The sequence below is a fragment of the Podarcis cretensis genome (genome assembly GCF_951804945.1).
Source record: "Podarcis cretensis genome assembly, chromosome: 5".
In the NCBI taxonomy this organism is placed as follows: domain Eukaryota; kingdom Metazoa; phylum Chordata; class Lepidosauria; order Squamata; family Lacertidae; genus Podarcis; species Podarcis cretensis.
This window is the reverse complement of record NC_137174.1, coordinates 102,783,957-102,798,135: the sequence shown is the minus strand read 5'-3', so window position 1 is coordinate 102,798,135 and position 14,179 is coordinate 102,783,957. Positions and strand designations below refer to the sequence as shown.

Below are 14,179 nucleotides of genomic sequence, written 5' to 3'. Positions count from 1 at the left end.
GATGATCTCGTTGGGATTCCTTCATTGCCAGGGGTTCCACTAGATGACCCTTGGTGCTCCTTCTAACTCTATGATTCTATGACTCGGGCAACTTATGCTGACCTTTGGAATATGCATGTCTCCTGCTGCCTTTTTAAAGGTTTATTAAGAAAATTTATGTTCTGCTTTAGTGTTCAATCGGTCAACAGAGGAAATTTAAAACCAAACTGAGAGATTACAGAATCACAGAACTGTAGCACTGGGAGCGACTCCATGGGTCAGTATCATTCAGTATCATTCCTAGTTTGTTGCTATCTCCAACCATCCACTAAAAAGCTCAGCTCCCTCATTCTCTCTCTCTCTTGGAGGATTTGAACAGCAGCAGCAGCAGATGGAAGCTCTTTACGAAGGACTCAGACTGCCGGCTGGGGCAACGGAAGGAAGGGGGCCAGAGCTGCGCCTGGCGAGGGGGAGAGGAAAGCTCCTCTTGCTCCCACTTCCACTGAGAAGCAGAGGGCCAGTACAGGGGAACTGCCAGCTCTTCCGGGGCGAAGATGCACGTCCTCCTAGGAGCAAAGAGGAAACCTGAGAGTCGGGAGCTCCTGGTCCACAAGTGGGGAGGGGAGGGAGCTGGGCAGCTCACAGGGCCGCCATCACGTTGGGCACTGCAAACCCCCTCAAATGCGACGATAAAGCAGTTCTCTCAGGGATCCTGCAACCAGCTGCAAGCAAAGGAGTTCTGTGTACAGCAACATAAAGAAATTCCCACAGTACAACTTTAGTTAAAGAAAGTTTAATATATATATATATATTTGTATGTATATAATATGTTTTATTATAACAAAATAGGCAGTTATTGTGGGTAAAATATTCATTAAAATCTGACTTCTAAGAACATATTTATATTTCAGACTCTGAATCGTCTCTTATGATAATCTTTCAGAATATTTTCAGAACAAAATTAATCATTCCTCTATGAAGTACAAGCTTTTAAAGCACCTAAACTGTATTTGGATTCAAAAATGTAATGACCGTTACCCATTGATGATATCAGTAAGACACTCCAAATAGTCTTGTGTGTGCTAGTTTAAAAACAGGAGATATTCTTGCCCCCAACAACGGCATCAGCAAAAAATGAAAAAATAGATTATAAAGAATATTCTTATGAAATTATGAAAATGGGTTTTCCCTTGTGAAATAATGGCAACTCCATTTACATTATCTTGGACATTTGAACAAAAATCTGCTATTTAACTGCCTGTAAAATAAATGTGTTGCCAACAACAGAAAACTACAGAACTACGGCCTGCAGCCACCCGTGAATCAAATCATGCAGGTCAAGTCACGCGTGCAAAACTGCTCACCATTTACATCATTAAGACCACTTTTCTTTTGTTAGGAAATATTTAAAAGGGTGTATATAAAGATTTGTTTTCTCAAAATCTCTGAAGGATACTTTCCCTTAAACATTAAGGAGTTTTACCACAAAATTCTCCGTTTCGTATCCACACAAGCGGATCGAGCCACTGCCCTTTGACCCTTGAGAAAATGGCCGCCCGCCAGCAGCTTGTGAGAATCCACACCATTGGAACAAAAGGGGGCACTGGGAAAATGCTACGGGAGCCACGGGGGCCCATGCAGGACAAGGGCTGCCCCCAGGTGGGAAGCACAGGAGGGGGGAGGCACAGCGGCCCCCGCTGGGCGGCCTTCAGAGCTTCTCCTTGGCAGGGACCCAGATGTAGGGGCTGGAGTGCTCTTCAATGACTTGCTTGACTTGGTTGTAGATTTCTTCCAATGTGTCTCCTTGCACAATAGCTGTAGAGGAGAGAAGGAGGAGGAGGAGGAGGCGGCTCTTGAGGGCCTGGAATGGCACAGCTCTTGCACCACTCCCCCCAGCACTGAAACCCCCCAGCCGCTGTCTCGAAAGGAACACAGCTGAGCAACCAACCTGTGAAATGTTCGGTGAATTCTTGCTCCAGCTTCATGGCTCTCTCAAAGGTCTTCCGAGCTTGCTCATCCGTCAGCCGCTTATTCATTTCCCTGAAATTGCAGCACAAATCAAACCAAGATACTGATGACGAGGCTCAGCCATTCGGATGTGATGTTTAAAATGAAGCACCTTCCTGCAGCCCCTGGAGGGCACCACGTTGGCGACTCCTGAGCTACCCTCAAGCAGCAGCTCGGGAGCAGCAGAGTCGCTCTTCTCTTCTCCAGAAGGCAGAGCCAAAAACCAGAAGAAGGAAGGACAGACATTTTGCTTTTAAAGTTTGGCCCTGACTTCTTCCTGCAGAGGACTGAACCTTTGCTGGCTGCTTTTATCCTCCTGCTGAAAACAGCGGGATATTATGGGTTGTGGAATACACCCAGCCCCCAGGGAAAGCTCCCTTCCCGGAGACCGTGATTGATGACCTTCCTGGAAGAGGAGGCCACATGCCGCAAGGAGGGTCACCAGAACATGCGCAGAGAGGAAAAGGTCGGAGCGGGCAGGACAAGGCCAGCTTTCACTCACATGATGTTCTCCACTGATTTGGGTTTGATGAAAACAGAGATTGGGTGCAACTGGGCGATTTGGAGCCTCTTGATGGCGTTTCCGGAGACATCGAGAATGCAGTGCTTCCCCTGAGACACGGAGGGAAGAGGCATCTTAGAGCAGAACACCCAAGGCATCGCTGCTGGCAGACAGCTCAGCCAAGCCTGGCTGCATTTTAAAGCCTGGCGGCTGAGACTGAGCACCCTTCCCCCTTAGTTTAGCTATTTGCAGACATTCCCTGGAAAGCCATTTTCTTGGGGTTGAGAGGAGGGAGGCCTGTTTGGCAAACCTAGGGGGACCTGGCATTGTCTTAGGCAGCAACTCTAGGCCCACTTCCTCTGCAGTGTAGCGGCAAATTCAGAAACGAAGGGTCCCATCCTGGCAACCACACCCCTTCCAGATGCGCCAATAAAAAAGAGCTCTCCCTGGCCTTGCCCCCAAGCTCCTCCCCGTCAGAATCACCCAGGCGCACACAGAGCGGGAGACCCTGGCCAGCTTTCTCTTTGGTTCCCTTTGGTGGAATGGAGCAAAGCTGCCTTGCTTGCGCTGCAGGGCGCCTTGGGACCCCCAAACCTTTCTTTGCTGAGCTTCCCTTTGTGACTGCCATCCTAAGACTCACAGTAACTGCATCTGGGCAGAGTTGAGTTGGAGGAGGAAACCTAAGCAGAGGAACTCCTGATCCAACCTCTGGTATCGTGTGTCCCCCCCCCCCCCCCGCCGATCTCGGCCAACATGCTTCAAAGGGAAATGCGAAAGCAACACAGATCTCTTTTGCATGTGCCGACCTGCCTCTTTCTCAGAGGGACCTACAAGGCAATCCTCAGTGGCCAGCTCTGCTCCTTTCACTTGGAGGGACTCCAGGCAGCACAAAGGGCATGGAAACATTTTCTCAGGGGCTTAAAAGCTCTCCTTCGAGGCTGACGGGATGCTGGGGCCAGGAGGGACTTTGGACCGACTTCTTCTGAGTTATGGTGTGATGGAGGCAGACTCAAAAACCATACATATACCTTTAAAAATCACAATATTTTGGGATTTCTAAAAATACCCAGGCAGTGCTGGGCACTAGCTTTGCTGTATAAGATCTTCAGATATTTTCCATGGCACAACTGAGGCAATGGACTGAGGGCACTGACTTCATGACATTTAGTTAATAGAGATCTTTGGGCTCAGGAGGCTCCTGAGGCGCTGAAGGTTTAGCGGAGGTTCCACAGCAAGACGCCCTTTCCTCCTTGTGAGGCTGCGTCCTGACTGATTGGGGAAGGAGACCCTGGGGCAGACCGGGACCACCCCTCATCTCTCCCAAGCAGACTCTGGAAAGAGAAAGGGCTCCTTTACCTTCTCTGCCACCTCCCGCACGGACTGGACACTCGTTCCATACAGATGGTTGTTGTACTGGCCGGCTTCAATGAACCTGTGATCCTGGATATCTTTCTCCATTTGTTCTCTGGACGTAACAAAGTGGTAATCCCGACCGTCCACCTCGTAGTCTCGCTTTGGCCGGGTCGTATCTTTGCGGAAAGAGACAGGCAGCTTTCAGGCAGGCACAACACACAGAAACCTCAACATTGACGCCAAATATTGGCACCAAGCACCTTCCACTTACTGCGCACAACAGTGGGAGGAAGCAGATCCAAGGTGGGATCCTGGCACCCTACAAGTGCATTGACCTTCAAGTGCTAGACCAGAGTCTGACCTTCACATCTAGGGCTGACTGAAGCTTCCAGACGGCCTTCAAAGGCAGCCCCATGTGGAACACAGGGCAGCAGTCCTGTCTGGATACAGGAATGAACCCGGCCTGCCTTCTCTAGATTGGCCAAAGTGGAGAGAGGGCACTGCGCCAGCCGCCTCCAGAACAGGCTGAGCCCCCCTCACCCAGCAGCCAACTACCTGCCTTGTGTGGACCAAGCCCTAGCTTGCAAAGCCCTATCTCCTCCTGCACAGAGTCCATTCCATTGCCTTCCTGGATTGCCAGGAGCGAGAAGCAATGCTGGGTGTCGTCTGCACACTGGTGATGCTCCAGCAGGTGTGGAAAGGAAGAACCTGGGGATGCCAGCAGGCAGAGGGAATGAGGGGACAAATGGGGCCAGGGCAGAACGGGGCCAGGGCTGGGGAATCTCATGGCCTCCATGGGCCAGATCCTTATCAAGATGGGCCACATGGGCCAGATCTGACAGGCAGGCAGTGGGGTGTGTGGGTGTGCACAGCTAGCAGTCAAACGCCCCGCGGCAGCTCTGCAAAATGCCCTTTGAGGCAGCCTCTCGCTTCCATTCACACGGCACTTGGCACCAAGAGCCTGAAGCCCATCTCCATGACTGAAGAGCCAACGTGCCCTTTGAGCCAGCTCCCAACCCCCACCCCAATTAAAGGACAGCCCTTTGCTCTGTTGCACCCTTAAAAGGGAAGGGAAAGGGCTACAATCTTTGCTTATCAGCTGGTGAGCAGATTAAATCCTGCTGCCGAGGCTGCATGATCCCGTTCCCTGTGCAGGATCAAAATCCTGCCCTCAGAAAGTGCCAGGCTGGTGTGGTTTGGGCAAGGGTCTAAGGCAGTGGCTTTGAACCCTGGGGAGCCTCTGTTCCTCTTTCTTTCCCCCCTTCCTCAGATGCCCTCTTGTGTCTCTGCTTCCCAAAGGCTGGTGCAGCTGTTTATTGCAGCAGCCCTGGCTCTAAGCTCCCCGGGCAAATGGTGCCTCTGGGTGGGGCAGCTCAGGGGCCCAAGGAGAGGGGAGAGGAGGCTGAGGGTGTTCGAAAAAGGGTGAGAAGCTGCCAGCTCTGCAGGCAAGGGGGGACCTAATTGAGCCCCTGAGCCCCACAGGGGAGCTGCAGAAAGAAGGTAGTTGGTCAAGGGAGCCGTGGACTCAAAAAGGTTGAAAGTCTCTGGTCTAAGGAGCCAAACTGGGACAGGGGCCAGAGGTGCCCCCCCTCCCCACGAATGAGGCAATGAAAGTGTGCTTGGACAGGTTGGCCAGCCCATGAGGCCAAGGGGAAAGCATGTCCAATGCCAAAGATAATAATAATAATAATATTTTTTTATTTATATCCCGCCCTCCCCAGCCGAAGCCGGGCTCAGAGCGGCTAACAACAGTAAAAGATAATACAACATTCTAAAATCATTTCATTATAAAATCAGTTCAAATGAAATTAATGGCAAGCTGCTAGGAGGATGCTGTGCCCAGGAGCTCCTCATGGCTCCTGACTGAGAAAGGGTCTTCTCTCCCGGCTTGTGCTTGGCTGGGGACTGCATGAAAGGGCTCTTGAGGGCCAGAGGCACCTCTGCTTGCAGCCAGGCAATGCCCAGAGCTGCCCAAGGGAGGCCCTGGGTGTCTCCATGCCAAGCAGGAGGACTCTGGCCCCGCAAGGGCTCTGCACTCACTGCTGGCTCCAAGCCCAACCACATGCAGCGGCAGCTCCTCGCACCCGTGCACTGTGACCCTGGCCTGCTCTTTCCCAAGCTGAAACACGCTTCCCTGGTAGGCCTTTGCCATACATACGTGGAACGCAGGATCCAAACTCGTCAGGGAATTCGGAGATGAGGTCGTCATTGATCCGGTCTTTCATCGGTCCCAGAACAATCACAGGCCGCGTGTAGTTGACTGAAGGGGGAACAGACCCAGGACTCAGAGAGAAAGGAAAACAAACAACAACCTCCTGTCCCTTCCCCAAGTTCCTGGGGGTCAAAGGCTCACCTAAGCCAGCCCCCCCCCCCGTCCACCTGCCAGCAGGAGCCCCTGTTGGGCATGCTGCTCATTCCAGAGCTTTGCTCGGCAAGAACGCAGGTGAAGGCCTTTCCTGTGGCCATGGCCAAGTTACGGGAGACATTGATCTGATGGCTTCCCTTCCGACGGCAGGGGCGAGGAACCTCCAGCCCACAGCCCTCGTTGGGACAGCACGTGCCCCCATTTCCAAAGGAAGCAACTCCAGAGCAACAACCGGGAGCTTGAAGGGAGCCCTCCGCACTTCCTTGGCAGAAGGTCCTAGTGCAGCCAACCAGCCTGGTGGTGCAGAAAGCCAGCCCTTGGGAGGTGTGCTTGCAAAGGAGAGCCAAAGGCCTCTGTGGCCTTCAGGGCTTTTTGTTTTATATGCAACACGCTACAAACCTTCCTGCTGAGTAACAGGCTCGTAAGACAGGACGTATTCCTCTTGGCCACCTGCAAATTCAGATACACCAGTTTAGAGCTGGAATGTAGTGTCTGCGTAAAATAATACAGATGTACACACGTATCTCTCATATATATATAAGACTTTTCAGGATAAAAAAACTGGTATAGAAGCCAGTTAGGAAATTAATAAGCACCACTCTCTGTAATATACGTGGTGAGCCACAATCTACTGTTAATTATATTTCGATTAAGGTGAGTTTATTGTGGTGATCTTAATAGGTATGCCTCAGTTTTAGGTAACATATAGCTAAAGAAGAAACTGGGGGACGCTGCTTGTCACGCACTCAACATTTCACATGTGGCCACAGGCCCAGAAATTATGAGTGACCCCTCCTGCCACATTTCTAGAATCTTATTGAGGCTAGAAGACACAGGACTCTATGGTCAGGTGGCTTGAGAGTGCTCAGGGAGTGGAAGATTTTGGATATGATGCCTTAAGCCAAAAACTACATAAGAGAAAAATAAAAAAACACACGAACAAGGGATACATTAACAGACTGTCACTGAAATTAAACAACAAACAACAGAGTAAATTAAGCACAAGTTTAGGCCAACAGTGCGGCAATATGGCTAAAAGAGAACCGGTCTCTTGCCTGGAGTGGAGCTTCCTGAGAGCCGAGGGGTCTGTGAGGATCAGCTGCTGATCCGACACTCTCACACTCCCAGCAATCTATCCAGCGGAGAGGAGGCACCACGGAAGGAGGGGGTCCATTGCTCAGGTGCCCTGCCCAGGTAAGCTGGACTGGGGAAGAGCCCCATCGCAAGAGCCAAAGCTTGACCCCCCAGCAGAGTTCAGGTATGCTCTGCTGCCGAATGGGCGCCTTGAGAGATGCACAGGGGAAGTCAAGCAAGCCTTCCTAGCCTGCCCCAAAGGGAGATGTGGGGAAGGGCCCCAAGACACTCACGGTAGCTGCTTTCGCTGTCGCTGGCGTTGGACGTCACGTGCTCTGAAACGGGAACAGGAAGGAGAAAATGAGGAGCTGCACCAGACCAGAAAGAATTCCCAAAGAAAAGCAAGACAAGGACAAGTGCCAGACGGGGCTGCCATGACTTGCACTCTGCAGGGAAGAAGGCTCTCTCTCCACATTCAATGAATGTGACAGGGCTGGGGTGAGGGCACCCCAAAAGGCAAGAGAACGTCTGGATGCAGACACAGAACAAGGTGGCCCAAACCCCAGAGGAGTTTCTGTGACTTCCCAACTCTGCCTGGAGCTCAGAGGCAGTGGGAGAAGCAGAGGGCACAGAGGGAGCCTCTGTTCACATCCAGGCCACTGGTGCCTCCTTGGGGATCTGCCAAACCTGCAGCATGTGTCATGGCCAGAGGGGTTGCCACCCTGAGGGCCAGATGGAGCTGGGAAAACTGGTGGAGCTCAGTGGGTCAGGCCAGAAAGGCCACTGGGAGGCTGAAAGCGCTGCTCTGCCTCTCCCCACTGATGGTCTAAACTGCTCACACACCACCTGCAGCCATGCACCAGATCACCTGGCGAAGGCACACAGCAGGAGCTGGGAGGGGGCAAGAGGGGTTAGAAAGGGGTTCAGCGGTCTATAGCTGCGGAAGAACCTGCTGAAGCCCAGGTCTTCTGAATGCAGCTTTGGCAAAGGCACAAGCATTTAACTTGTCAGGAACTATAAACGTATTTGAAGAAGACCTGGTCTAGCAAATCTCCATCTTGGAAGCATCCCTAGGGAAGGCACTGGGCAGGAGACAGGTGACTCTTTGCTTCATGGGCCAGAAAGCTGTGAGCTGCCAGCAATTACAAGCATGCAAACATCTTTTTGAGCTTTCAGAGCTCTCCTGCCACACCAAGAGGTATTCCAAAGAAGGATAGATAAGGATACTCTGGAGGCACAAGGACCCACCAGGAACCCTCGTGTGTGGAGACGAGGCCAAATGGCAACAGTCAGAACTGGAAGTAGTTTCGGCTGTAGGGAAACCTCAGGACCTCTCTGTGCTGAAGGTGATTCGGTATGTGGAGGAAAGCCTCTTCTAGGTCTACTGAGGCATGAATATTCAGACTGCAGAGCGCCCTGCCAATAAAAAGTGACTCTATCCTTGGTGGTGGATGAATTGTTTGAGGAATTTCAGGTATAAGACCATTAAAAAAGATAAAGTCAGTCCCCAAGAAACAGTCTTTGGGTGTCACTACCTCAACAACCTGAACTCTGAGAAGATGAAGAATGGTCTCCTGCATTCTTTGTTGCTTCAAGGGAGACTTGGAGATGGGGCGGAAGCACTTCTGTCCTGTAGCCAAACCCTAATGACTTGTGCTGTTGCAGGTCATGGAGAACTGCAGGAGGAGTCCCACCCCCCGGGGCATAAGACTTGCCCCTAGGTTGCTGTTGCTGGAGACCAGCTCCAGAGGATCTGAAAAAAGAGCTGCTGAACTTGTCACCAGGACAAGCCCATGACAGACCCTGGAAACAGGGCTTCCTCCAGTTCTGGCAGCTGAGCAAAAGTATTGCCCCTGCCCCCTAGGGCTTTCTCCATCTGAAAGGCCGATAAGAGGAATATGGCCCTCGAGAGGAAAAATATCTGTGAAAAGAGCACCCATCATCCCACGACGGTAACCCTGACAGGTTTATGGTTTTATGTCTATGCTCTGGGAAGGTTATCAATAGGGCTTTCTCTGAAGGCAGTTCGGAAACTTCAGCTGGTGCAGAATTTGGTGGCCAAGCTGCTCACAGGACAAGACCCATCTGTGCATATTGCACCTATCCTGGCCTGACTGCACTGGTGAAGTGCCTCCTGTCAACTTCAGTTGGGGCTCAGGACCTCAACACCTTAAGAACCGCCTCTCCCCAGATCCACACTTGTCATCTGAGGAGATTTCACCCCTCCCATATCCAAGAATCTCCTGACGAGTCTGCCGATTCGCCAGAGAGGAGGAGCAGTGTTCTGCTTTCTACTTATTCAGCTCCAGCACCAAGTCAGTCAGTCAGTCAGTGTGTCGGAGAGAGAGAGAGAGACTGAGTGTTAGAGATCATGTGTAGAGATAAGGTTGCTGCTAAGAGCAGCTGCAGACAATCAGTGCAGCATTCATTTATGCTTGGACCTATTTGGCTCTGTATATAGTTTTGTGTTGTAGTTGTAGAATGAAAGGAATCATAGAATCATACAGTTAGAAGAGACCACAAGGGCCATCGAGTCCAACCCCCTGCCAAGCAGGAAACACCATCAGAGCACTCCTGACATATGGTCGTCAAGCCTCTGCTTAAAGACCTCCAAAGAAGGAGACTCCACCACACTCCTTGGCAGCAAATTCCACTGTCAAACAGCTCTTACTGTCAGGAAGTTCTTCCTAATGTTTAGGTGGAATCTTCTTTCTTGTAGTTTGGAACCATTGCTCCGTGTCCGCTTCTCTGGAGCAGCAGAAAACAACCTTTCTCCCTCCTCTATGTGACATCCTTTTATATATTTGAACATGGCTATCATATCACCCCTTAACCTCCTCTTCTCCAGGCTAAACATGCCCAGCTCCCTTAGCCCTTCCTCATAAGGCTTTGTTTCCAGGCCTTTGACCATTTTGGTTGCCCTCCTCTGGACACGTTCCAGTTTGTCAGTGTCCTTCTTGAACTGTGGTGCCCAGAACTGGACACAGTACTCCAGGTGAGGTCTGACTAGAGCAGAATACAGTGGCACTATTACTTCCCTTGATCTAGATGCTATACTCCTATTGATGCAGCCCAGAATTGCATTGGCTTTTTTAGCTGCTGCGTCACACTGTTGGCTCATGTCAAGTTTGTGGTCAACCAAGACTCCTAGATCCTTTTCACATGTACTGCTCTCAAGCCAGGTGTCACCCATCTTGTATTTGTGCCTCTCATTTTTTTTGCCCAAGTGCAATACTTTACATTTCTCCCTGTTAAAATTCATCGTTTGTTTTGGCCCAGTTCTCTAATCTGTCAAGGTCGTTTTGAAGTGTGATCCTGTCCTCTGGGGTGTTAGCCACCCCTCCCAGTATGGTGTCATCTGCAAATTTGATCAGGAGATATTCTACAGAGCTGTTCTCCGAGTCGTTTATACACTTCCAGACTCTGCCATACTCTGCTGTGCGACGACTGTATTGTGGAAGTGAATCCGGTGCTCACAACTTTAAGCTGTGAGTCCACAGCACTTTGGTAAAAGGTGGTCTCTGGAAGTGCTACCCAGCTCGCCTAGCCCAGTCGGGGTTGAAGTGCATGAGTCCAGTTGGTGACACTGGCTCAAGGGCGATGGTGACATCCCTATGTCCCCGTTACCTGAGAGGTTTGGAGGGTGACAGCATGAGAACAGGACTTTTCTGTGGTGACTCCCGGAACGCTCTCACCAGAGAAGCTCGCCTGGTACCATCATTACATGGCCTTAGTCGCCAGGCCAAAACATTCCTTTTTACCCAAGCCTCTGGCCATTAAATAATGTATGGTCTGTTAAAGGGGGGGAAGTTATTATGCTTATTTTATCATTATGATTTTTATTATGTCTTCTTAGTGTTGTACATCACCCTGGAATCTTTTGATAAAGGGCAGCAAAATAATAATAATAATAATAATAATAATAATAATAATAATAATAATAATAATAATATAAAAAAATTAGGCACCTTGTGAAAACATTTCTCTATAACCAGGCGTTTGGCTGATTAACATTCTGTAGCCTTTTAAAGTGTGGGAGGATGGTTATTGGTCTATTTTTGTTTGATCATGTATTTTGTGTTCTCATTTTGCATTTTTATGTTGTGAACTTCCATGTGATCTTTGGATGAAAAATAGCATACAAATTTATTAAATAATAGTAAAATAATGATGATGATGATGATGATGATGATGATGATGTTTTCTTCAGGATCAGTAAGCAGTTCATTTAAAACATCCCCACCAAAAAGCTCAAGTCCCTCATAAAGACTTGTTGAAAGGGTCCAACACCAGACACCAGGGGACCCGGGGAGAACGGGAGAGGGAGGCTCTAGCCAGAAAAGGACGCAGATCAAGCTGGCTGTTTGACAGAGGCATGGACTCCCTCGGAAGGTGGTGGCCTCTCCTTCCTTGGAGGTTTCCAAGCAGAGGTTGGCAGGCCAAGTGTCTAGTTGGGATTCCTGCACTGCAGGGGGTTCGACTAGATGACCCTTGGGGTCCCTTCCGACTCTACGATTCCATGACTTTCATGCTTGCAAAACAGGGAAAGGTTTCCCAGCCTCCCAACCAAAAAGTAAATGGAAGTGGCGTGACTTGGAGGAGGAGATGGCAAACAAGTGTGGAGGAAAGAGGCTGGGCCCCTGGAGGAGGCGGCCTTTCCTTCTGTCTCGGTGAGAGGAGGGGCTCGGGGGCCTCTGGGAAGAGGGTCACTTACTCAGGCCTTTTGATCCCATGTCTTCAGGGATCTCCTGCAGAGAAGTTCCCAGAGGGCAAGCAATAAAGAGACAATCACAAAGAAAATAACCGTCAGTAGCATATCAATGAGGGGCTACGGCAAGGTGGTCCCAAGAGCGTCCACAGGGGTGCAGGGAGTTGCCCAAAGCTCAGCCAGAAACCCATTTAAGGGCAGCACTTAAACCTCCTGTCCCTCAAACCCACCTCTGAAAGCCAGAGGCCGCCTGCCTTTTAGCTGCAGCCAACAGAACTCGCTGCCCCCCCCCCAATCAGCTGCGGAAGGAGAACTGGGCCGCTCGCCAGCCCCTCCCTGAGGATGGCGGCATCTCTGCCCCTGTGGCAGCTCTTGGGACCCCTTCAAGGCAAGGCCACGTCTGGCACGCAAGGCAGGCCCCCCGGCACATCCACAGCTGGCGCTTGCCCTGCCCCCACCCACATACTTACGGTCCACATCACTGGTTTCTTGCTCACTCTGGTCCTTGTTCTTGTAGAAGGGAAATTTTCGGGAAAAGAGGTTCTTTTTACGCTTGTCATTGAATGACTGCTGAAGAAGAGAAGGAAGGAGGGGCAAAACAAAGGAGGTCGAATGTCCAGTGTGTCACAGAGGCCCAGTCCAGCAGCTTGGCAGAGGCCGACTTCTAGGACCACAACATGCAGCAGTTTGAGGCTGGCTGGATCCACAGCCCTTCCTTAGGAGGGGAGGCGGCTGGAGCCAGGGCTGGGGCACGGGGGGAGAAGGGCCTGGGGAGCAAGCGGCCGGCTCCATTCTGAGGAAGCACTGGCTGCGGGGAGGGGCTCCGCCTCTGCAGGCTCCCCACACTAGCCCAGGCACCAGCCCAGGCAGGTTGCCGGATGCTGCTGGCAGGAGTGGGAAACAGCCCCCCTTCAACTGCTCCTTAGGAAGAAGCAGGAAGCAGCTACAGGGACCTCTTGCAAGACAAACTTTCTCAGAGCAAGTTGTGGGGTGGCCCTCCTCTCCGCGGTAGAGCATCTGCTCTGAATGCAGAAGGGCCCAGGTGCTCCCCCAGGATTTCCAGGTAGGGCGGGAAAAGGATCCCTGCCTAGTACCCTGGAGATCCTCTGTCAGTCAGTGCAGACAATACTGAGCTGGGTGGACCGCTGGTCAGACTGGGCATAAGGCCGCCTGGTGTGCTCTTCTCCCTGTACTCTCTGAAACTCTGGCTGAAAGGCAGTCTATGCAACGGAGACAAACAAAAGGGAGCCAATGTAGCCTCCTTCATCTTCTCCAGAAGGATTCCTGGGCATTTTCAAGGTCAGATGAAGCCACAGCCAGAGGCACAAAGCAGCCTGAGTCGTGATATCTGAGCCGGAGACAAGTGCCTGGAGGGAACATCCACGGGGCTCAAAATCCAAGCACCACAAGCACAAGGGGGCACTGAGTCCCCCCTCAGCCACCTGACCCCACACAATGCATGAATGTCCAGAGGGACCAGGGACCCTCAGGGGCGACAGCACAAAGAGGGTGTCAGAAGCAGCCCGGCCATCTGGATCCCAACCGCTGGCAGCTCACGCCAGCATGGTCTCTTAGCTGCCACTGAAGTCCACAGACCCAAATGCCGTGGGACCTGCCTGGCCGCGTCTGATCTCCTCTTCCTGCTGCAGCCACCTGCTGCGTGTCCCAGGTGGCAGCAGAGGAATGGGCAGGGGCAGGGCAGAAGAGCCACAGCTGAAACTCGGGGTTCTTCCACTGGAGCCCCCCTTGGGAAGAAGCTGCTCAGCCTCAAAGCGAGCCAAGCCCTCTCCCCAACACCTAGAGAATCATGGAACTGTCAAGTTGGAAGGGACCCGAGGGTCATCTAGTCCAACCCCCGGCAATGCCAGCAAACTGCTGCAGGAGCTCAGTTTAGTCAAGCAGAGCACACCATGAGCAACATGCGCCTTTGCCTGCTCTGTTTTTAAACCATTTGGACTGGAAGGCCCAGGGCGCAGCTCCCCACGCAAAGTCACCTCCCTGGTAGGAGCTGCCCAAGCCTCAACCTCTGGGAGATCACGGTGCTGCAAGGCTCCTTCTGGCTAAGAGGGACACATTGGAGCTCTCCTGTCTCCCAGACAACAGCCATTTCCTGTTGTGCAGAGTCTGGAGAGCAACAGCCTCACCTACTGCATGCTGAGTGGTTAGAAGTCGGCTCCAATAGCAAAAAAAC

General features: G+C 51.5%; 1 protein-coding gene across 14 annotated transcripts in view; it reads right to left on the bottom strand.

The window, feature by feature from the left end:
* Positions 1–756: 756 nt before the first annotated feature.
* Positions 757–14,179, bottom strand: part of DLG1 (discs large MAGUK scaffold protein 1) — an 89,567-nt gene continuing 76,144 nt past the window's right edge. For 7 of the 14 annotated variants that reach the window (XM_079977772.1, XM_079977773.1, XM_079977774.1 and 4 more), the window contains 8 exons: positions 12,459–12,558; positions 7,574–7,615; positions 6,606–6,656; positions 6,000–6,101; positions 3,845–4,017; positions 2,489–2,598; positions 1,928–2,019; positions 757–1,794 (listed from right to left, as the gene is read on the bottom strand). In XM_079977772.1, coding sequence (XP_079833898.1) covers positions 1,688–1,794; positions 1,928–2,019; positions 2,489–2,598; positions 3,845–4,017; positions 6,000–6,101; positions 6,606–6,656; positions 7,574–7,615; positions 12,459–12,558 — 777 coding nt within the window. In that variant the 3' untranslated portion in view covers positions 757–1,687. Of the gene's footprint in view, positions 1,795–1,927; positions 2,020–2,488; positions 2,599–3,844; positions 4,018–5,999; positions 6,102–6,605; positions 6,657–7,573; positions 7,616–11,994; positions 12,029–12,458; positions 12,559–14,179 lie in introns of all 14 variants that reach the window. The other 7 variants (XM_079977776.1, XM_079977781.1, XM_079977782.1 and 4 more) reach the window with 2 other exon arrangements.